Source organism: Gorilla gorilla, chromosome 10 (genome assembly GCF_029281585.2).
Source record: "Gorilla gorilla gorilla isolate KB3781 chromosome 10, NHGRI_mGorGor1-v2.1_pri, whole genome shotgun sequence".
Lineage (NCBI taxonomy): Eukaryota > Metazoa > Chordata > Mammalia > Primates > Hominidae > Gorilla > Gorilla gorilla.
In genome coordinates, this window is record NC_073234.2 from 45,123,414 (window position 1) to 45,144,806 (window position 21,393).

At 53.8% G+C, this 21,393-nt stretch overlaps 3 protein-coding genes across 9 annotated transcripts in view; 1 reads left to right on the forward strand and 2 right to left on the reverse strand.

The window, feature by feature from the left end:
* Window positions 1–6,089, forward strand: part of ANKRD52 (ankyrin repeat domain 52) — a 21,048-nt gene extending 14,959 nt beyond the window's left edge. For 2 of the 3 annotated variants that reach the window (XM_055359372.2, XM_063693890.1), the window contains 2 exons: window positions 33–187; window positions 5,455–6,089. In XM_055359372.2, the coding sequence (XP_055215347.1) occupies window positions 33–187; window positions 5,455–5,718 (419 nt within the window). In that variant the 3' untranslated portion in view covers window positions 5,719–6,089. Of the gene's footprint in view, window positions 1–32 lie in introns of all 3 variants that reach the window. The other variant, XM_031000597.3, reaches the window with a different exon arrangement.
* On the reverse strand, window positions 5,577–13,349 carry SLC39A5 (solute carrier family 39 member 5). Of its 2 annotated transcripts, XM_063693891.1 has the most exons (12): window positions 13,257–13,349; window positions 12,506–13,139; window positions 11,817–12,174; window positions 10,517–10,700; window positions 8,437–8,599; window positions 8,097–8,266; window positions 7,723–7,863; window positions 6,931–7,027; window positions 6,677–6,841; window positions 6,412–6,492; window positions 6,083–6,273; window positions 5,577–5,835 (listed from the first exon to the last, which is right to left on the reverse strand). In XM_063693891.1, exons 3-12 carry the CDS (start codon window positions 12,101–12,103, stop codon window positions 5,692–5,694), a joined length of 1,623 nt encoding a protein of 540 aa, XP_063549961.1. In that variant the 5' UTR covers window positions 12,104–12,174; window positions 12,506–13,139; window positions 13,257–13,349; the 3' UTR covers window positions 5,577–5,691. The 2 variants fall into 2 exon arrangements, with proteins under 2 accessions (XP_063549961.1, XP_018893760.1); XM_019038215.3 differs by lacking the exon at window positions 12,506–13,139 and having other exon boundaries at window positions 5,692–5,835; window positions 13,257–13,343.
* A 175-nt stretch (window positions 13,350–13,524) lies between these two features.
* Window positions 13,525–21,388, reverse strand: NABP2 (nucleic acid binding protein 2). 4 transcript variants are annotated; one of them, XM_055359376.2, is made up of 8 exons: window positions 21,186–21,354; window positions 19,790–19,810; window positions 18,460–18,561; window positions 17,880–18,018; window positions 17,694–17,765; window positions 17,121–17,202; window positions 16,962–17,025; window positions 13,525–14,359 (listed from the first exon to the last, which is right to left on the reverse strand). In XM_055359376.2, exons 3-8 carry the CDS (start codon window positions 18,536–18,538, stop codon window positions 14,160–14,162), a joined length of 636 nt encoding a protein of 211 aa, XP_055215351.1. In that variant the 5' UTR covers window positions 18,539–18,561; window positions 19,790–19,810; window positions 21,186–21,354; the 3' UTR covers window positions 13,525–14,159. The 4 variants fall into 4 exon arrangements, with proteins under 4 accessions (XP_055215351.1, XP_018893766.1, XP_055215350.1 ...); XM_019038221.3 differs by lacking the exon at window positions 19,790–19,810 and having other exon boundaries at window positions 21,186–21,388; XM_055359375.1 differs by lacking the exon at window positions 21,186–21,354 and having other exon boundaries at window positions 19,682–19,810.
* Between the last annotated feature and the right edge of the window lie 5 nt (window positions 21,389–21,393).

A 21,393-nucleotide genomic window follows, 5' to 3' on the forward strand; every position in this document is an offset into this window, starting at 1 on the left:
CTATGCCTCAGTTCTCCCCCTTGGCCCTGCAGGTCACACCCCAGCACTGGCCTGTGCCCCCAACAAAGATGTGGCAGACTGCCTGGCCTTGATCCTTTCCACCATGAAGCCTTTCCCACCCAAGGACGCCGTCAGTCCTTTCAGCTTCAGCCTGCTCAAGAACTGCAGCATTGCAGCCGCCAAGACGGTGGGTGGCTGCGGCGCCCTGCCCCATGGGGCCTCCTGCCCCTACAGCCAGGAGCGGCCCGGCGCCATTGGGTTAGATGGCTGCTACTCTGAGTAGCCCCCTCCAGTGTCCCTCCCCCGCCGGTGGCTTGATATCTAATTCTATTTATTTAGAAAAAGTCTAAACATTTAGGGCACTTTAAAGGAGAACACGACTGGGTGGAGGGGGCGGAGGGGAAGGAAGCCCTGGGGAGCAGCTGCTCTCACCCCTTTGCCACACCATCTTGGCCTGGCAGGGGTCTGGGACTGACAGGGAGCACCCCAGGCCCTTGGTACCCCCAGGGCGACCCCTTCTGCCAAGTGTCCCAAAATGATTGCTAAATGCCTGGCTCCCCTACTCTTTGACTCCATCTCTTGGTTCCCTCTTTCTGCTGCCAGCTCCCCTGACTCTTCCCTGGGGACTCCTCTCTGTGTCCCCCTTCTCCCCTGCCCCTACTGCCAGGCAGATCCCCTCTTCTTCCATACCCATCACTGCCTCCCTGCTCGGCCGGTCCCTCCATCCCCGCAGCAGTGAGAAGCCTTAATTTCTGGTACTGTGTGAGCACTCTGGGGGTGTCCCCCTCCCCCTTCAGGGGCAGCTAGAGGATGAGGGGGGAGGATATTTAGCACTGGGGCCTGGAGCTTTTTCCCCACTTCTGTACCCTATCACCCCTAAAGTTCAAATGCAAAACACTTGAAGCAGCAACTACTGTACCTGGGCCCCAATCCTGCACTCTCCCCTGGCTCCTCATATGCAAATCAAGGGCTGGTTCTGCCCCCACAGCCTGCCCCCTCCCCATTCCCTCCCACTCCTAGCCTGGCCCCTAACCACGCACTTTAACCTTGCTTCTTTCTTTTATCTTCTTTTGGGAGGGCAGAGCCTGTGGTCATTCCTGCCCTGGCTCTCCTTCCCTTGAACTTTGAGGCTTGTCATGAATTTTTAAGTAAGCGTTTTATCCTTTAGGGGAAGAAACAAATTAATTTCCTGCCCATTTCAAAACCACAGCCCTAGTATGTCCACTGTGTTTCAGGCATGTGTTTGCATGTATATGGAGGGAGGGACCATGTTCTTCCTCCTGTGCCAAGCCCATAGTTTATCTGTGCTCCCTATCTGCCTCCGCCTTCCGTTATGTCCAAGAGTACCCACTGCCCCAGTCACTCCTGATCTGAAGCCAAAGATGGTAGGAGGGGCAGGGCCGACAAGGGACCGTAGCTACTCGGGACCCAGGCTTCCCCTCCAGTGTGAGGAAGAAGCTCTGACCTAGAGAGAGATGAATAGGTACTGGGGCTTGGTCCCTGCCTTCCCAGCAGGGAGGAAAGATGGGATTGAGCTGGGGGCTGCACTGATAAGATTTCTAAAGTCGCACCCCAAAAGCCAAACTGGGCTGGAGTGAAGAGGGGGCAGTTTTCTCTCTAAATGTAGCATTGAATTTGGCCCTGGTCCCTTTAAGTGCTCTGTCCACCCATCTCCTAGTGCAGCCTCCTGGACAGTTGGACCCACTCCTGCAGCCCAGTGTTCCCTTCCTCACACTCAATACCTCAGCCAGGGGCCAAGACACAGAACTTGAATAGAGGTCATGCCCCCTCCGCCCCCACACTGCATCCTTGCCCAGTTTGGCTGCCATCAGTATTGTCCCCTGAGAACTGGACAGGCTTCGTTTACACAGTACAGGGTCTCCCCTGAGGGGGGATCCTTCAGCCTCCCTCCCCTACTCAAGTTTGCTTTATTCACAGTCTTACCCATCTTTTAGTTGTATACCCTGAATGTCTCGCCACCCTTGTCAAGGGTGGGCTGAGGGGAGGGGGGCGTCCCAGGGACCCCCTCCCTCCCCAACGGATACCTTTAACCATACCTCATGCTGGTTTCCAGAAGCCTGGGGTGTTGTCCAAGTCCTTATCTTTTCATGGTCCCTTTTGATCCCCTGTCTCTCTGTGTTTTGCTTCTCCCAACCCTCAGTTCCTAAATCATTTCAAGGCTTCCAAATGACCATTATTGATGAGAAGGATTGTGCAGCTTTTAGTTTTTATTTTTATTTTCAAAGCCAAAGGGCCTTGTGACGCCCCTCTTGCCCACCTCCCTCCACACCGTGTCCTCCCCTATATGACAATCAATGTGACCTCTCTTAAGGGCTGCAGCCCCCATCCCCAACCCTGCTGGCTCTGCAAAGCTTGCCTTCCCTTCAATTCTCTCTCCTGAAATCTTCCTATTCCACCCCCTCCCTCTCATCTTGGTGCTGGGAATTAGGTGGTGGGGGGCAAGGGGAGTGAGAAGATGGGTCCTCCAGAGAGAACTTGCGGGGTGTGAGTCGTGTTCTCCTTTCGTGATGTTTGGTGATGGCGGGAAGCATCTGAGTGTCAGAGCCCCGTTGTCTTGCTAGATGAGATTTCTGGGGGCTGTCTGCGCCCTGCTGCCCTCAGCGCACTGTCAGCAGTGCTGGGAGGTGGTGGGGAGTCCTCTGTCCCTCCATATGTGGCTGTGAGGAAGCCTGGGGGACAAGCAGCCTCCTCTCCTTATGCCAAAGGAAACCCCATGCCCCACCCTGGGCTCCCCAGCCCTAGTGTTTTTTGAAGCATTTTGACCATTCTCATGGCCACTGCGTATTTATTTTAATGTTAAGATTTTTTTTAAACCTCTTTGACTTAAACGGGTGTGGAGAAGTAAAACAGGCAGAATGCCCCCCAGTCTTCATGGGGGAGGGCGGGGAGGGAACAGCGCCTTCCCTTTGCCCTCCCCCTCCCCCCTCTCCCCACCGCAGCCCTAAAGCACTTGCTTCAAGTAATAAGCACTTTTGTGAAAAGGCCTATTTTAAGCGAGGACCCTGGGAGCAGCCCCAGGTCCCAGCAAAGGAAACAGAGCGAGGGCGACATAGGAGACAGGGAAACAGATGTGTGAATCAGAGGGTGAGATGGAAAGAGCCAGTTTTTAGTTTCTGATTTTGGGGGAGCTATTTCTGATTGGGCGGTGGCTCTGGTAGGGTCATATACTATCCTTCAGAAAAACGAATGGCACAAACTGTGGGTCCCAGGAAGGACCAATAGACCCGGGTCACTGCCACTGTCCACTGAGACTGACGGGCCACCTCCCCTGCCCCGTGGCCCCCTGAGCCATAGGACTGCTGAAAACCACTGAATGTACAGCCCAGGTTGGGGTGGGGAGCAGCCCCTGGGGGAGGGGGCTTCTCCTTTTGTTTGGTGCTGTGGGGCGTGGGAGAGAAAAGACTGAGGGACTGCCACCCCACGTAGATGTGTTTCTTGGGGTGGAGGGGCTGAGGAGGGCCTACCTCCCTCTCCAACCCCAGCCATGGCCCCTCTTCCTTCCTCACCCCTATCCGTTTTGACTGTAAGTCCAGCTCACCTTTGCCTTCAATATGTAACCAAAGGAAAACTCAATACTGTTTCCACCACTGTCTGCCCACCCGAGCACCTTCTTACTCCCTGGACCTAGAAGGGGAGAAGAGGCTGGGGGTGGGGTGGATGGGGCCAGAGTGAACGGTTCTACAGCTGTATCCCCAGAACCTCCTCCAGGGTCTTGGAAGGAGTCCTGAGAGGTGGGATTGGGGCCGGGCTGGCAGGGCTGAGTTTGCGCACTGTGTATCTTATGCACATGAGTGTTTTTGTCTAAATGACTCCAGTGACTGCTCCAGCAGGGAGGCCCCTTCCTCCTTCCCTCTCAGCCATTTCTCACCCACTTCCCATACCCAGTGTTCATCCCCTACCTCCCCTTCCCACCGCAAAGGAAAATAGCCTTACAGACCCTAGCCCAGAAACCCTACTCCTGGGGCAAACCAGTATGGGCCCCCATCCCGCCTAGTTTGAACCCTACCTTTTAAGAAGGAGGGATAAGGAACAAAGCAGCCCCTTCCCCTCTAATTGTGGTGGCTCCAGCCTTCTGCAGCCTTGACCCAGGTTGGGCAAGGGCGGAGGTGAGGAATCTTTGAGGACCAAGCCCAGTGATCTGGGAATCGGGAGGTAGAGAGGGAAGGGTCTGCCTTGGGGGCTCCCTCCTCCCAACCCAACCCCTAGAGAAGCGACCAAATCCCAGAGATGGGGTGAAGCTGGGGTGGGGAGGGTCTGCTCTTTGAATTACTTGAAGGTACTGACTCCAAGGCTGCTGTTGCCCACTTAGGTGTGAGGGGGACACTGTCACTGCATTTGGGAGGGCAGAGGGTGGCGGGTAACCAGAGGATCCACCTTGGCCCTCACCCACTCCTGCTAGGCCCTTTCCCTGGGGAATCTGGAAGCCTGACTTTGCCCCCAGGGAAGTTGGGGACCGCCTTCCCTCCCTTCTCCACCTCTCACTCTGGGCACCCTCTCCAATTGCACTAAAGTAGCTGTTGTGCCAGTCTGCCCCCCACAAGGGGGGAGGTCTCTGCTTCCAGTCTTCTTCCCCTGCTGCCTCCACTCCCACCCTGGACAATCTCCTTGTTTCCCTTGTGTTCCTGGATAGCTCAGCTTTGTATGTGTGTTTGGGGGGTGGGGGTGGGTTCTGGCTTGAGTGGGTTTGGCAGGGGTTTGGGAAGGGTTAGGGGAGGATGGAGGATGAAGTCTCCTACCCCCTTCTCCAGCTCCAGGCCACAGAAGCCTGGGAAGGGAGGGTGCCTACTCTCGCTGCTGTGTGTCTTGCAGATGTGCCAAAATGGGGGTGGGTGGGAGGGGAGGGTGCCTGGCAGAGCAGCCCCTGGGGTGGCTCTCTCAAAGCAATATAGTTCCCCTGCGGGGGACAGCAAGACAGGGGAGAGGGTTGGGGTGGGGACCTGGGGGTTCCCCATGTACAGCTATGTATATTCAGGGGTGTTCTCCGTCTGGTACCCGCTGTGGGCATCTATGTGTGTGTGAACCTCCCTTTCCCCATGCCCTGCATGACCTGTGATGCTGCAGACACCACCATCCTGTGTGCAGGTGTGTGTTGGGGGGCACGGAGGGGCATGTTCCATGTCCTGTTGCACCCTCCACCCTGTGACCCATGTACTCGGTTGTAGGAAGTAAAGAGAACTGAGCACAATTCACTGGATTCTAGTGGAATCTTTCTCTAAGCAATTTTCCCATTCCTGCCTCTCCCTGCCCCGGAACCACCTGTGGTGCTAGTGTTGGGATTGGGGGCGTTTAACGCTGGTGGGCAGCAATAAGGGGCAGATGTGCCCAGATGCCTGCATCCTCAGGGTGCCGAGGGCAGCAGGAAAAAGTGGGGACCTCGGTGCATTTGCCCCACCCCTCCCCTCCCTGGGCTAAAGCACAATGTTCTCCCCGCAGATTAATGACCCTGCACCCTCCAGGCCCCTACTCGCATCCTCCCCCAACCGGCTTCGGGTCCTCCCACCACACTCTGGTTTTCTATGCTGTTTTGGTGCAAGTACAACTGTCGTAGTCATGGCTTTGGGATGGGTTCTGTTTATTAAAATCCTATTGCTCCTACTGGCCCTGTGTCCCGCCTCCATTCCTGTGGTTGGGGGGAAGGAAGGGCAACCCAACCCCTTTCCACTGGCCCCGTCAGCCCTCAGTGGTCACGGGCAGTAGCCGCTCCTCCAGCAGGGTTATGGCAAGCATGAGGCCGCCCCCCAGCAGCAGCCCCAGCCCCTGCAGGAGCACATGGGGCGTAGGCAGGGGCTCCGGAGGACGAAGCAGGGCTGGTAGCTGAAAGAAAAAGAGGATGTCAGGATTCTGGCCTTGCCCCTGACCTCTCAACTCCAGAGGAAGGGTGTCAGAAAGCATCAGCAGCCCCCACCCAAACACCTTAGTCCCTTGTTTCTCAGACTTTTGTGGGCCTATGGTCTGACGCCCTTCCAGGAGCTAATGGTAGAGGCGGAGGGACTGCTACCTCCCTCTCCACTCCCGCCTCCCCACTGCCCTTGATTTCTCTGCTCTACCCGACATCTCTCACCATGTCCACAAGGGCCACATAGAGGAAGACCCCAGCAGTGACCCCAAACACCCAGGGAGTGAGGGGGACAGGGCCCAGGCTGAGCCCCACCCCCAGGACTGCACCCCCCAATCCCAGGGCTCCAGACACGAGACTCAGCAGCAGCAGCCGCCGAAAGGACAGCCCTGACTGGAGCAGCATGGCAAAGTCACCTATTGGAGACAGAGGACAGGATGGGAGGGAGTAAGCTGGGGTGCCCCTCATCCATGCCACCCACCAGCCTCCAAGCTCTACCCCTTGGAGCTATCTCCTTTCTGGAGTCCACCCCACCCTGCTCCTGCCATTCCTACCCAGTTCGTGGGGCAGCTCATGGCAGAAGACCGCTAAGGTGGTACTGAGGCCACTGGAGAAGCCATCAGAGAAGGCAGCACCTGGGGCCAGCAGGGTCGGAAGTTGTCGGTCCAGAAGAAAAGTCTCCTCAGAAGCAGGTTCCTGTGTTCCGTGGTCCTCCCGTCCTCTCCCCATCTTCCTGACGGCCCTCTCCTAGCCCCAGCTGATAACTAGGAGCCCTGGCCTCCCCTCGGACCTGCTTCCCTCCGTTCCCACCCCTCACACCTATGGCCAGCCCGTCAGTGAGGTTGTGTAGACCATCTCCCAGGAGGACCATCCACGTGATATCAGCGCCACCCTGGTGCCCATGACTGTGGCCTTGGTGCCCAGGAGGGGCCAGAGCTGGTGGATGCTGGCTGTTCTGCTCCCTCTGGCCCTGAGCCCCTGGCTCTGCGGGAAGAAGCACAGGACAGTGTTGGTGGCTGCAAGTAAGGACTGTGAGCTTGGAACCTACTCTTCAAATTTTCTCCTCTAGTCACCTGGAGCTGCCTGTAGGGGCTGAAGGGCCATCCCACTGCCATTCTCCGGATCCAAGTTGCGTGTTTCGAGATTCCTTCGTTTTCGCCTGCAGCATCTCTGAAATAGGAGGGCATCCCTCCTGGTGGAGGAGGCAGCAGAGCCAGGGACTAAGGGGAAGCCAGGCCACAAGCTGGGAAGATGAACACCTGGTTCCACCTCTGGCACCTGGGATGTTCTTTGGCCTCTACCTTCTTCCCAAGTTGTCACCTCCCCTCTGTTTCTTGTTGACTTGAGCTCAGAATAGGATGCCATTTGGCCAGAAGTCCTGGGTCTGTGCTTAAGGAGCCCCTACCCACTCCCTGTTAGCCGATAGGTCCTGCACACCAGGCAAATGTCAGAGATCCAGGAGCACACACTGCTCCTCATCTCTTGGCTTTTTGGCCCAGTTTTGTTGTTGTTGTTGTTGTTTTTGAGATGGAGTCTCGCTCTGTCACCTGGGCTGGAGTGCACTGGTGCCATCTCAGCTCGCTGCAAACTCCACCTCCCAAGTCAAGCGATTCTCCTGCTTCAGCCTCCTGAGTAGCTGGGATTACAGGCACGCACCACCACGCCCAGCTAATTTTTGTATTTTTAGTAGAGACAGGGTTTCACCATGTTGGTCAGGCTGGACTCAAACTCCTGACCTTGTGATCTGCCCGCCTTGGGCTCCCAAAGTGCTGGGATTACAGGCGTGAGCCACCGCGCCCGGCCTGGCCCAGTTCTTGACTGGGACTCTGGTCTCAGCAGAAGGAGGAGAAAAGGGTATCACTCACTGGCCTGAGCCCTCGGTGCCGCAAAAGCCCCAGCATGTTCTCCAGCACAAAGAGCAGGAAGAGGCCTCCGAGCACTGACAACCCCGGGCCCAGGTCCTTCTCTGGTAGTCCGCCAGGTCCTGCGTGCCGCCCTTCTTGTGCCTGACAGAGAGAAGGTCAGGGCAGACTCTGGAAGCCCCTATACCCAACAACATCCCCTTGCATGGATGGTGGCAAGTCTTCGCTCATATGCTCTACTAGAAGGCAGCTGTGGGCTGAAGCCAGGATCTGGGAGTAGGATGTGGGAGCTGATGGAAAGGCGGAGGGGATGTCCTATGGCTGGGGACACCTTAGATCCATGGAGGCCAGGGGTACAAGGAAGGGGCTTCACATACATGCGGTAGCAGATGTAGCAGTGCATCCCCACAAAGAGTGCCCACGGCCAGGGCCCCCAGGAAGCCCAGCAAGGGCCGTAGTAGACGAGGTCCCAGGAGCCGCAGCAGCAGCAGGGATAGGGGAGAAGGGAGGCTGAGCAACAGGACTGCCAGGGCACTCTGAAGCAGGGCTGGGGAGAATCAGGGGCTGAAGTTAGTTCAGGGCAGGAGGAGGGTCCCACACGTAAGGTGGAGCAGAGAGAACACTACAAGGAGAGGCAGGACCCCAGTGAGCCTCCTTTTTGGCATGGGCCCCACTTCCAGGATTCAGGGTGTCCCCCACCCACTCCTACTTGCTGACCAGATAGTAGATCCCCTGGGGGTGCAGGGGCCGGAGCGCCGATGCAGACGCGGCTGTCGATCTGATAAAGCAGGGCTGGGCACAGCAGAGCAAACTGACGAGGGGTCAGAGGAGCAGCGGGGCTCAAGCCAAAATTGACCAGCAGCTGGGAGCCGTTCAGACACTGGAGAGTTGAGGGTCATACATTGGAGAATCACCAGGAACTATGACTCAGATCTTTAACACCTGGCCAGGTGTAGTGGCTCACACCTATAATCCCAGCCCTTGAGAGGCCTAGGCGGGTGGATCATCTGAGGTCAGGAGTTTGAGACCAACCTGGCCAACATAGTGAAACCCTGTCTCTACTAAAAATACAAAAATTAGCTGGGGATGAGCTGGGTGCGGTGGCTCACGCCTGTAATCCCAGCATTTTGGGAGGCTGAGGTGGGTAGATTGCCTGAGCTCAGGAGTTCGAGACCAGCCTGGGCAACATGGTGAAACCCTGTCTCTACTAAAATACAAAAAGTTAGCTGGGCATGGTGGCATGCACCTGTGATCCCAGCTACTCAGGAGGCTGAGACAGGAGAATCGCTTGAACCCAGGAGGCAGAGGTTGCAGTGAGCCGAGATTGCGCCAGTGCACTCCAGCCTGGGCGACAGAGTGAGACTCCATCTCAAAAAAAAAAAAAAATTAGATGGGGATAGTAGTGAACACCTATAATCCCAGCTACTCGGGAGGCTGAGGCAGGAGAATTGCTTTAACCCAGGAGGTGGAGGTTGCAGTGAGCCAAGATCATGCCATTGCACTCCAGCCTGGGTGACAGAGTCAGACTCTGCCTCAAAAAAAAAAAAAAAATTATATTTAACAACTGTCCTTCCATTGCATAGACTCCTGGGTCTCTCCCAGGGTCCCCTTTGCTCCTACTGGCAGGTACCTTGGGGACTGGGGCCAAGGGTACTTATAATCAATGTGTATTATTAGTGAATATTCAGTCCAATGCAGGTATTCAATTTGATGCAAACTGGGTGCTAGTGAGCATTGTCATCATCTTCCCTGCAAACTCTGATCATTTCAATCATTTTGTTGATTTGATAAATGAAGCTGGTTGGAAAACTAGAGCTCTCCATGCCAGAATTTTAAAAGGGAAAAGACCCTGAAATGCCATCTAACCTCCCTCTCAACAGCCCTGTCGATGTTCATCCAGCCTCAGCTTGAATGCTTCCTGCAATGGGCACTCACTAGACCTCCATCAGGGTTAGGCAGCTTTGTCTGCCCTCTGGTGTAAGTGGAATATATTCTCTGTCTTTCTGGATGAAGACAGCCATCCATTCCCTGCAGGTCTCCTCTCCAGGTGACGATCCAGATCCTACCCTGGGCTGCTTCTCTAGATTCTCTGCTTTGCCATCTATTCCCCTCAACTGAGTCTTGGAGCTCTGGATATGGGCTCACCTGCTCTGATCCCAGAGGGAACATAGTTCACTATTGAAATAACATCCCCTAAGACCACAGTGAGATATATTTTTTTTATTTTTATTTTTTGAGACAGAGTCTCGCTGTGTTACCCAGGCTGGAGTGCAGTGGTGCGATCTCGGCTGACTGCAATCTCCGCATCCTGGGTTCAAGTGATTTTCCTGCCTCAGCCTTCTGAGTAACTGGGATTACAGGCATGTGCCACCACGCCCAGCTTTTTTTTTTTTTTTTTTTTTTTTTAGACAGAGTTTCCCTCTTGTTGCCCAGGCTGTAGTGCAAATGGCGCCATCTCGGCTCACTGCAACCTCTGCCTCGCAGGTTCAAGCAATTTTCTCACCTCAGCCTCCTGAGTAGCTAGGATTACACACACCTGTTACCACACCCGGCTAATTTTTGTATTTTTTAGTAGAGATGGGGTTTCACCATGTTAGCCAGGCTGGTCTCGAGCTCCTGACCTCAGGTGATCCACCCACCTCGGCCTCCCAAAGTGTTGGGATTACAGGCGTGAGCCACCACGCTTGGTCCACGTTGGGATTTAAAAACAAAACAAAGCAAAAAACTACTGATTATTTAAACATTTCAGGCCATCTAATCCCATGGCTCCTTCCCCTCTAGAGACCGTCAGACTCACATCCTCATTCAGGTGGTCAGCCAATGAGTGGTCCAGCAACAGAAGCCTGTGAAAGAGGTCCAGGCCCGAGGAGGCTGGCCCACGGGGTAGGTGAGGGGCCTTTGACTCTTCCAGGTCACCCCACCCTGAGGGACCCAGAGGCATCCCTGCCCAGACATCCACACTCAGCTCAGGGTTCTGTGGCCTGGAATGGATGAGACAGCAAGTCAGCCTCCCTTGTGTTCTCTATCAACCCGCTTTGAGAGGCTCCCAGGGATTTTAGGGGGAATGGGGGGACTAGCCACTGACTGGAGATCCTGGGACCCAGAAACCATGGAATGTCATTCTTAGGAAGATCTGTGAGTTGCCCATTTTCTGCCACTGGGGGGGACAGAAAAAAAAGGACGACAACCAAAAGGGCTACGAATGGCTGGGCATGGTGGCTCACGCCTGTAATCCCAGCACTTTGGGAGGCTGAGGTGGGTGGATCACCTGAGGTTGGAAGTTCGAGACCAGCCTGACCAATATGGTGAAACCCCGTCTCTACTAAAATTGCAAAAATTAGCCCGGCGTGGTGGTGTGTGCCTGTAATCCCAGCTACTCAGGAGGCCGAGGCAGGAGAATCGCTTGAACCAGGGAGGCGGAGGTTACAGTGAGCCAAGATCACACCACTGCACTCCAGCCTGGGCGACAGAGTGAGACTCCATCTCAAAAAAAAAAAAAAAAGAAAAGAAAAAAGAAGGCTACGAATTTGGAGCCAAATCAGCCGAGAGACACTGAACAGTGATACTAAGAGCAAGAAATTTAAGGGCTTAGAGATTTGGAGGAGGAGAGAATTAGAAGGCAACGGAGGGCTAGGGTGGTAGTTCACATCTGTAGTCCCAGCACTTTGGGAAGCTGAGGCAGGCAGATCGCTGAGCTGAGCCCAGGAGTTTGAGACCAGCCTGGGCAACACAGCGAAACCCTTGTCTCTGTAAAAAATTTTAAAAATTAGCCAGCTGTGGTGGTGTGTGCCTGTGGTCCCAGCTGCTCAGGAGGCTGAGGTGGGAGGATGGCTTCAGCCTGGTAAGCAGAGGTTGCAGTGAGCCGTGAATGTGTCACTGCACTTTAGCCTGGGTGACAAAGCGAGACCCCCAGTCTCAAGAAAAGAGAGAGAAGGCAATAGAAGCATGAGAGGTTTTGAAGAGATACCAAGGAGCTCGGTTCTGAAGAATTTGTAACTCCAGGGATCTCGTGAGGAAGCCAGAACGAGGCAACTGGGGGCAAGCACTGAGAGGACCTGGGAGATGTGGCCCTGTGGAGTGGAGGAAGGGGTCAGTACCTGTGTGTGGAATTGTCTGCAGCTGGGGATGCAGCCCGTCCAGTCAGAGGCACATGCTGTCCCAGGCGAAGCCCCTGAACTCGGCCTAGCCCCAGGCTGTGGAGAAGCCGCGCCAAGCCCCCTGCAGTCAGCGTCCCATTCTCTCCGTACAGGCCAAACAGCTGGGCCAGGTAATGGTTCTGCTCCTGCTCAGCAGGGCCCAGGTTGGGGACTGAGCCCCCTACCCAGCCCAAGACGACCCACACATAGAAGCCGGCCAGCAGATGACTCACTGGGGACCCCATCATTGGTGAGGGGAATGGCTTAGGGGCTCAGGTTCTGGCTCCTATTCTCCCCGAAACATCCTGAGGACTGTGCCCTGGAAGAACGAGGAATGGGCTGGAGCTGCTGCTCTGCTCTCCAGCTCAGGTCCATGGGGGAGCCAGAGCTCCTTGCACCTGCTCCCCACCGAGTCCAGCAGCAGCCCCTACTGCAGCCTTCTTTCTCCCTTCACACTGCCTCCTGCGGGAGCAGCCTCTTGTTTGCCGGTTCCTGGGTCACCTCCCTGAGTCAGAGCTCTCCTCATACTTCATCCAGAGCTGACCGTCCATTCCTTGTCCCCTAAACCCCACCCCTCAACTTTGCCCCACCTCTTTATCCCCCCTCAATCCCCAGGGCCTCACCCCTACTGGCAACATAAGAGCTGTCACCTCAGGTCCCTTATTAGGCCTTGCTGTGGACGTTAAGCAGTTCCTGAGTCAGGGAAGGGGGAATCCAGGCTTAGCCTCCAGGTGTCCAGGTGGATCGGAGGCCACGTCACATAGAAGGCTGAGATGGACACGCACCCCCTCCTAGCCCACCTGCCTTGGGGCGGGGCCAGGGGTGGGGCCAGTGTGTGAAGGCTCACATAAGAGAGGAGTTAATGGTTCACTGGTCTCTGGGGTGGGGGTCAAAAGTCAGTCTCTGCTGGGCCCCTGGGTAGGGAGGGGCCACCCTCTGCCCTGGGAAAGCCACATGGCTAAGGAGAACCTGGGCCTAGTCTTTTTCCTCTTAAATAATTCACCCTATCCTTAACACCGTTAGTACCATTTTAGCCCTTTCCTGCATGTACTTCCACCCCACCTACCTTACAGTCTAGCACTAAACTTCATCTCCAACCCCCATCCCCATATTCCTTGGGAAGGTTGGACCCAGGTGTCCCTAACCTGGGGAGGAGGGGGGAAAAGGCAGATCAGTGGCAAGCCCAGATGCATGCATGGGAAATAAACTGTTCTTAGCAATTTCTCACCCCAAGAAGAGAAAGAGCCAGAGCTCTAGGGATCGATGACCAAGAAAGGGGAAGCCCTGCGGGGGGAGAGGAAACAAGGATCTGGGCTCTCCTCTGATGTCTGACCTGGCCTAAAATCAGGCAAGCAAAGTCTGATTGGGGTGACTGGTCCAGGGGGTTGAGGTTGGCATTACCTGATAGCAGGAGACAAGGACACCCAGAGGAAGGGGGACACAACCTTCTTGGTTCCAGCTGGGGGGGCAGGCAGGCAGGCGGGCAAGGGTCACCTGCAGGGAGGGGGTAGGGGAGGGACACTACCTTAAAGGGGCAGGTCTGCTTTGCCTGGGCCTCCTTACCTGTAACCTATCTTCCTTCCACCTTCTAGGGACACCCCACCTTCCCAAATGCCTAGTTGCTAACCTCTTCCTTTTCCCACAAAAAGCAAAGGAGTCCAACACAGAGTAGAGTGGTAACATTTATTAGGAAGGAGAGACTTCAGTTAGACTCCCATGTCTCACACAGAAGAAACAGATGGTAACTGCCATTTCTTTCTTTCTTTCTTTCTTTCTTTTTTTTGAGATGGAGTTTCGCTCTTATTGCCCAGGCTGGAGTGCAATGGTGCAATTTTGGCTCACCTCAACCTCCGCCTCCCGGTTTCAAGAGATTCTCCTGGCTCAGCCTCCTAAGTAGCTGGGATTACAGGCATACGCCACCATGCCTGGCTAATTCTGTATTTTTAGTAGAGACGGGGTTTCTCCATGTTGGTCAGGCTGGTCTTGAACTCCCGACCTCAGGTGATCCGCCCACCTCGGCTTCCCAAAGTGCTGGGATTACAAGCGTGAGCCACTGCGCCCAGCCAGTAACTGCCATTTCTAAAGAGGAAAGAGAGCAGGCAGAGGGTCCTGACTCCCAGGGGACAGGTAGTTCAGCTGGACAATGAGGGAGTATGAGATTAGGGTGTATAAGGACACTGCTCACCACCCTCCACTGAAGTTCAGTGGCTAAAATACTGCTACACCAGCCAGCCAGTGGAAGGCTATCTTGCTCTCCAGGAGACACTTGGGATGTGGTTGGTGGCAGGAAGAAAGAATGTCATGCTATCTCTTGCTGCTCCTCCGGGTTTCTTTGCCGTTACTAACAGGGTTGCTGGAAGGGCCAGGCGGGCCTGCAGGTGTGTGGTTGGGCTGGCTTCGAGTGATTCGGGTGCTGGGTGGGTGGGAGGGAGTATGAGGGGGATGTGGGCCACCACCGGGACCTGGTGGGGCACTCAGTCCATTCCCATTCTGGTTCTCAGAGGCTAATTGTGGGAGGAGAAGAAACAAAGGAATTAGTTAACATAGGAGAGGGGTCCATCCCAAGGCCTGTCTCCATGCCCCAAAGAGTGGCACAGTCTTCACCATGCACAACTGCATCTTAATGCCAACTGGACCAAATGCAAAAGACTGTGGGCTGCGAGTATGAATGGAGCTCCAGAGAAGACTTACACGATCATTTAGGAAGTTGCTACATGAACCTCGGTACGGTACTTTTCTCTTGTAGTTATCTCACTATTATTGGGAATCAGACCTAGAATTAGCTGTTTAGTTCTAGGCACAGGGACCTCTGACAAAAATGCCCCTTTACTGGGCCAGGCGTGGTGGCTCACACCTGTAATCTCAGTATGGTGGGAGGCTGATGCGGGTGGATTACGAGGTCAGGCATTCGAGACCAGCCTGGCCAACATAGTGAAACCCCGTCTCTACTAAAAATACAAAAAATTAGCTAGGTGTGGTGGCAGGCGCCTGTAATCCCAGATACTCAGGAGGCTGAGGCAGGAGGGTCGCCTAAACCTGGGAGGTGGAGGTTGCAGTGAGTCGAGATTGCACCATTGCACTCCAGCCTGGGCGACAGTGTGAGACTCCTTCTCAATTAAAAAAAAAAAAAGGCCCCTTTACCAAAAGTGATTATAAAACTGGAGAACCATGCATGGCAAGGGGAAGGGCCTGAAGTCTCTGCGTTAAAATATGAGGCACTTAAAAAAAAGGTGTGTATGCGTGTACCATAATGATAATGTTCATTTTAGAAAATATAGATAAGCATCAGTGAAAAGATTATTATTATTTTTTATTTATTTATTTTTTTGAGACGGAGTTTCGCTCTTGTTGCCCAAGCTGGAGTGCAATGGAGCGATCCCAGCTCACTACAACCTCCGCCTCCCAGGTTCAAGCAATTCTCCTGCCTCAGCCTCCTGAGTAGCTGGGATTACAGGCATGAGCCACCACGCCTGGCTAATTTTGTATTTTTAGTAGAGATGGGGTTTCTCCATGTTGGTCAGGCTGGTCTTGAACTCCCAGCCTCAGGTGATCCACCCACCTCGGCCTCCCAAAGTGCTGGGATTACAGGCGTGAGCCACTGCGCCCGGCTAGTGAAAAGATTATTACACGTAATCTTACCCACCAAAGCTAATAACAAGTCACATTTTTGTGTATATAAATATTTATTTTTTAATTTTTACTGTTTTAGAGATGAGGTCTCACTTTGTCACTCAGGCTGGAGTGTAGTGGTGTGATCATAGCTCACTGCAGCCTCAAACTCCTTGCTCAAGCAATGCTCCTGCCTCAGCCTCCCAAGTAGCTAGGATGATGGGTGTGCACCACTGCGTCTGGCTTATATTTTCAATGTTTGAAGCCAGGTGTGTGGGATGATTTGTTTGAGCTCTCACAACTCTGGACATACTACTGTCATTGAACTTAACCATGGCGTATTATAATCATTATCTCTCTCCTGTATAAACCACAAGCCCCTAAAGGCAGGTAGTGTGTTTTATTCCATGGCAAATAGTAGGTGCTCTAGAAACATTTGTTATATGAAGGCAGAGGTTTGCTTCTTGCATACAGTAGGGACTATGAACCCTAAATGGCATGGAAGTTATAGCCTAGTGGTTCTTTTTTTTTTTTTTTTTTGAGAAGGTCTCACTGTCGCGCAAGCTGGAGTGCAGTGGCATGATCTCAGCTCACTGCAACCTCCGCTTCCCAGGTTCAAGCCATTCTCCTGCCTCGGCCTCCCAAGTAGCTGGGATTACAGGCTCCTGCCACCACATCTGGCTAATTTTTGTATTTTTAATAGAGATGGGGTTTCGCCACGTTGGCCATGGCTGGTCTTGAACTCCTGACCTCAGGTGATCTGCCGGCCTTGGCCTCCCAAAGTGCTGAGATTACAGGCGTGAGCCACTGCGCCCAGCCAGTCTAGTTCTTAAACCATATCTCTACTGAACCTTGCTGCTCCACTGGACTAAGATATCTGCAGCCCATGGCTGGGTGCGGTGGCTCACGCCTGTAATCCCAGCACTTTGGGAGGCTGAGGTGGGTAGATCGCCTGAGCTCAGGAGTTCGAGACCAGCCTGGGCAACATGGTGAAACCCCGTCTCTACTAAAATACAAAAAATTAGCCGGGCATGGTGGTGTGCACCTGTGATCCCAGCTACTCAGGAGGCCGAGACAGGAGAATCGCTTGAACCTGGGAGGCAGAGGTTGAAGTGAGCCGAGGTCACACCATTGCACTCCAGCCTGGGTAACAGAGACTCCATTTCAAAATAAAAAAAAAAAAATTAGCCGGGCATGGTGGCAGGTGCCTGTAGTCCTAGTTACTTGGGAGGCTGAGGCAGGAGAATCACTTGAACCTGGGAGGCGGAGGTTGCAGTGAGCCGAGATCACACCATTGCACTCCAGCCTGGTTGACAAGAGCGAGACTTCATCTCAAAAAAAAAAAAAAAAAAAAAAAGAGGGGTCTGGGAGAATTGGGTGAAGGAGGATACACTGAGAAAAGAGAGATTTGGAAAAGGAATGAGGGAAATGCATCTTTCTAGGCTGAGGAGAGTGGGAGAGCTAGGAGGACCAGTGGATGGAAGGGAACAGATTTACCTGGAGAGGCAGCAGAGGGTCCAGTGGTAGGCTGGGAAGCTGACGGGTTGCTGTCATTCTGCACCTGAAGGCACAGATTACATATTCAGATCCTGCTCCCTCCCATGCTTCTTGTCTTGATCTGCCCTCCTTTCCCACCATTGTGGCCACAGGACTCACCGCCTTGTTGGGTGCCTGCTGGGTGCTATACTCTGGGTTTGGCTCACTGAAGTTAGGAACCTCAGAATAAACCATACAGAATCTGCAAGGGAAGAAAGTAGCTAAAGCCTTGAATTCATCCTCTGGGCCACTGCTGGAGGCCTCAGAAAAGTCCAGATAGGTTCGGTGTGGTCACTCACACCTGTAATCCTAGCACTTTGGGAGGCAGAAGCGGGAGGATCACTTCAGCCCAGGAGTTTGGGACCAGCCTGAGCAACATGGCGAAACCCCATCCCTATAAAAAATACAAAAAAATTAGCTGGGTGTGGTGAAGCAAGCCTGTAGTCTCAGCTACTTGGGAGGCTGATGTGGGAGGATCACCTGACCCCGGGAGGTCAAGGCTACAGTGAGCCGAGATCATGCCACTGTACTCCAGCCTGAGCGACAGAGACTGTTTCTCAAAACAAACAAACAAACAAACAAACAAACAGAAAAAGTCCAGAAATGAGGCTTGGACTGCACACCCTATGCTGCCTCCTTGCAAACCCCTTTGCCCTGGTGCTGCTTCATCCCAATCCCCAAGACAGCACTTACTCTCCAATCTTCTGCAGATCACCCCCACGGCCAGTATATAGTGTCAGACAACCTTTGAAAACTGAAGCGTACCTATGGGAGGCAAAAAAAGCAAAATTCAGAGTACTCAGAAGTGTTATAGGGACTGTTAACCCCACTCTTGATTGTTGTTGCCTTTGGAAGGCCAGAAGTCACCAGCTGACTTACCCTTTGGTGAGCCGGATAATGTCCCCAGGCTGGATCAGATTGCCAACATCGTCCCAGACAGAGATATTGATGCTGCCTGTTTTGTCCGCCACTTTGCAGGTCCGAACCTCATGCCCGTCCTTTGTCTTGGTCACTCGGCCTGAACGGAACAGATAAATCGAGGTGGGAGGATGGTCAAATAAATGGAGTGGTATCTCTCAGAAGGATGAGATGTGGATATTGGTGGAATGAGGGAAAAGGTGTACAAACAGGGGAAAGCCCAAATCCCTGGGGCATAAAGGGTTGGGATTGTGGAAGGGGTGGTGGAGGGTGGAGGTGGGAGTTCAGGGGCCAGCACCATGGAGAGGGCCCTGAGTGGAAAGAGGCCCGCGTCGCACAGGAGGTCTAGGTCTGGCAAGAGTTCTATCTACCCTATACCTGACTGCAACTTTCTGTCCCAGGGTCGAAGAGAGAGATTGGGAGTGAGGAGTGTCTTGCAGCTTGCCTTGCCATCCCCATAGCAAGTTAAGAACGCAGACAGCGTTCTTCCCCTCCTGCCCCCCACCCCCATCCCGCGAACGCGCCATCCCAGTATAGACACCTGTCTCCAGCACAATGAAGATAAGGTTCAGATTCTTGAGCCCAGGCTTGATATCCTTCACAAAGGTCTCCGTCGTCATGCTGCCTGAGCCTCAGCACCCCACTGGATGGGGAATAGAGGATGAAGGCTCAATGCTTGGATCCTTTGCCCCCATGCTCCACTTCCCAAGGCCTACCTACCCCATTAGGCTGGGGTCAGGCAGCCTCAACCCCTCTAACCCTTCTAAAAGATTGAAAAAGAACATCCCCGGAGGCCTCCAACTTCAGGATCAGAATTTGGGGGTCTCTGGACAGGCTGCTTTGGGGCTGGAAGGCCCCCTGCCGGGATGCTCTTTTAGTCTCAAGCCGCGAAGTGGCGGAGCCGACGTAGACAGGGGTAGGGAACCCGGTGCACAGCCAGGGAGTAGAATCTTACTGGTCAGACCTTCCCGAACCCTCATCCCGACAACCCGGGACTCGGTCCATCCCCTCCCCTACCCGCAGCCCACCACCCACCCAAGCCAGCCGGCAGGACTGTGCACGCCGCTGAGCAGCCCGCAGGGGGAGCCACAGGCTCCGCTGCCGCCGGATGCTGCCCTGTGGAACGCGGGAGTGCGGACATTCCCGGAAGTTTCCCCCGGCTGGCCTCCTCCGGCCAATCAGCACCGCCCGGGCGCGCCCTGCGTCCCGCCGCCTGCCCTGCCCAGCCAATCGGGATCAGAGACTCGTGCGCCGCGAAGGGGGCGAATTTCAGGTATTAAAGGAACCTTGAAGATAGTTGGCTCTGTAGGGGGAAAAATCCACCACTAGAAGGCGCACGGGGCCCCCAATTTTCCTTAACTTGGCTAGCGAGAATGCACTTAGGTTCTAAGACGTTTCTTTCCAAAGAGCGACACAATGGGAAAAGGATCAAGGGCTTCGGAATCTGGCGGACAAAAGTTTGAATCCTGGCTCAATGCTTCACTTCATTTCTCGACTATTTAAACATATGTAATTCCAATTCCGCTAGGCGCGGTGGCTCACGCCTGTAATCCCAGCACGCAGGGAGGCATAGGCTGGAGGATAGCATGAGTCCAGGAGTTCCAGACCTGCCTGGGCAATATAACGAGACCCCATTCTCCACAAAAAGGGAAAAAAAGACAAAAATATGTAATTCCATCTTACGAGAAAACGGAAGTTATATTTAAAAAAGTGCCTTGCACACAGTAGGCACACACGGTTTCCTCCCTTTTTATTGCTCTAACCGTTATCTTTGTTCCTGATTTGGGGTTCTCATCTTTAATGCACTACCCAGCTTGGTCAAGGTCTCTGGGAAAAGTGGCATTTACACCAGAGACAAAAGGCAGGCTCACCCTTCTTGGAAGAAATGGAACCTGCGACAAAGAGAGAAACATTGTTAGTCCCTTTTTTTTTTTTTTTTTTTTTTTTGGAAACAGGGTCTCGCTGTGTAACCCAGGCTGGAGTGTAGTGGTGCAATCTTGGCTTACTGCAACCTCCCACCACAGCCTCCGTAGTAGCTGGTACTACAGGTTCGCACTACCACCCTCGGCTAATTTCTGTATTTTTTTTGTAGAGACAGTTTCGCCATGTTTCCCAGGCTGGTCTCGGACTCATGACCTCAAGGGATCCGCCCACCTCGTCCTCCCAAAGTGCTAGGATTACAGGCGTGAGCCGCTGCACCTGGCCATACTACTCTTCCCCGCCCCGCCCCACCGCTCCACCCCGGCAAAGGAGTCTTGCTCTGTCGCCCAGGTTGGAGTGCAGTGGCGCGATCTCGGCTCACTGCAATGCAACCTCTGCCTCCCCGGTTCAAGCGATTCTCCTGTCTCAGCCTCCCGAGTAGCTGGGATTACAGGCGCCCGCCACCACGCCCGGCTACTTTTTTTGTATTTTTAGTAGAGACAGGGTTTCACCACGTTGGCCAGCCTGGGCTCAAACTCCTGACCTCGTGATCCACCAGCCTCAGTCTCCCAAAGTGTTGGGATTAAAGGCATGAACTACTGCGCCCGGCCATACTACTCTTATCTTACTTATCTCAGAGTCCCACTAGAAGACAGCAGAAAGGAGGCCTGAAACTTTAGTTCCTTTTGGGACCTGTCAAATTGTCCACAAAAGGTAGCTAGCTCTGTATTGTTGTGTATAAACAAATTACATAAAGATATGTGTGTATTAATGTGCATTAGCATTTGCTTAGCCAATGTCCACAATAAATACCATACTGTTTAATACCAGATTCGTCTAGGAAGTCATGTAATTGTAATGCCTTGGTTTGCTTAATTAATCCCTTATCTGCTCACGGAGCTCTTTAGGCTCCACATTGACTTCCCTTGGATCCCACGTTCTCTACCGCCCACATCCCCAACACCACGGTGTTGTAAGCTAAGGAAATCAAACCCCAACTCAGGAAGAGGGAAATTTTTTCTCCCTTCCTTCCTCTTAGGTGTTTCAGGGAACTCCACAAGTGTTCGGGGAGCCATCGTGGATACGGCAGGGGAGAGAGGCAGACAACCCGTTGAACAACCCAGATCTAAGCTTTGCGGTCAGACTCCCTCACTCCCCACCCCGCGGCCGCCTTGTTAACTGTAATATCCATTCCCATGACAGGAGTCAAGGGGTTACGAAGCTCTGGGATGCTGACCAGGGCTCTGGAAAAGGGAGAGGGGCCGGACCCGCAGCAGGTCACGCTGCAGGCCTGCCTCTCCGCAATGATCTCGCAACAATCTGCGTCAGCTCTAAGACACAAGTCACCTGCACCCCTCCAAAGCGAAGCGTGGCCGGCCAGGCCCACACGTTTTTGCCGGGAAGAACATAGAGTTCTCCCTCCCAAATGGCTATATAGTCCTGGCTGGGACTATATAGACTCTAGACTAGACTTCCTGTCTAGAGTGGAGGCCTGGCCAGCCTTCGTCCCTCCTCGTAGGCAGCTCTTGGCTGCTGGTGTAGGGGCTGAGTTAAA

What these genes read in the sequence shown, in the direction of transcription:
- NABP2 (XM_019038221.3), bottom strand. Translation starts at nt 18,538, where the DNA reads ATGACGACGGAGACCTTTGTGAAGGATATCAAGCCTGGGCTCAAGAAT. An exon ending in CTTCATTGTGCTGGAGACAG is followed by an intron (nt 18,019 to 18,459) that starts GTGTCTATACTG and finishes TGTTCCGTTCAG; the next exon opens with GCCGAGTGACCAAGACAAAG. An exon ending in AGCAGGCACCCAACAAGGCG is followed by an intron (nt 17,026 to 17,120) that starts GTGAGTCCTGTG and finishes CTGTGCCTTCAG; the next exon opens with GTGCAGAATGACAGCAACCC.
- SLC39A5 (XM_063693891.1), bottom strand. Translation starts at nt 12,103, where the DNA reads ATGATGGGGTCCCCAGTGAGTCATCTGCTGGCCGGCTTCTATGTGTGG. An exon ending in CCCAGGGGATCTACTATCTG is followed by an intron (nt 8,267 to 8,436) that starts GTCAGCAAGTAG and finishes GATTCTCCCCAG; the next exon opens with CCCTGCTTCAGAGTGCCCTG. An exon ending in TGAGCTGCCCCACGAACTGG is followed by an intron (nt 6,274 to 6,411) that starts GTAGGAATGGCA and finishes TGTCTCCAATAG; the next exon opens with GTGACTTTGCCATGCTGCTC.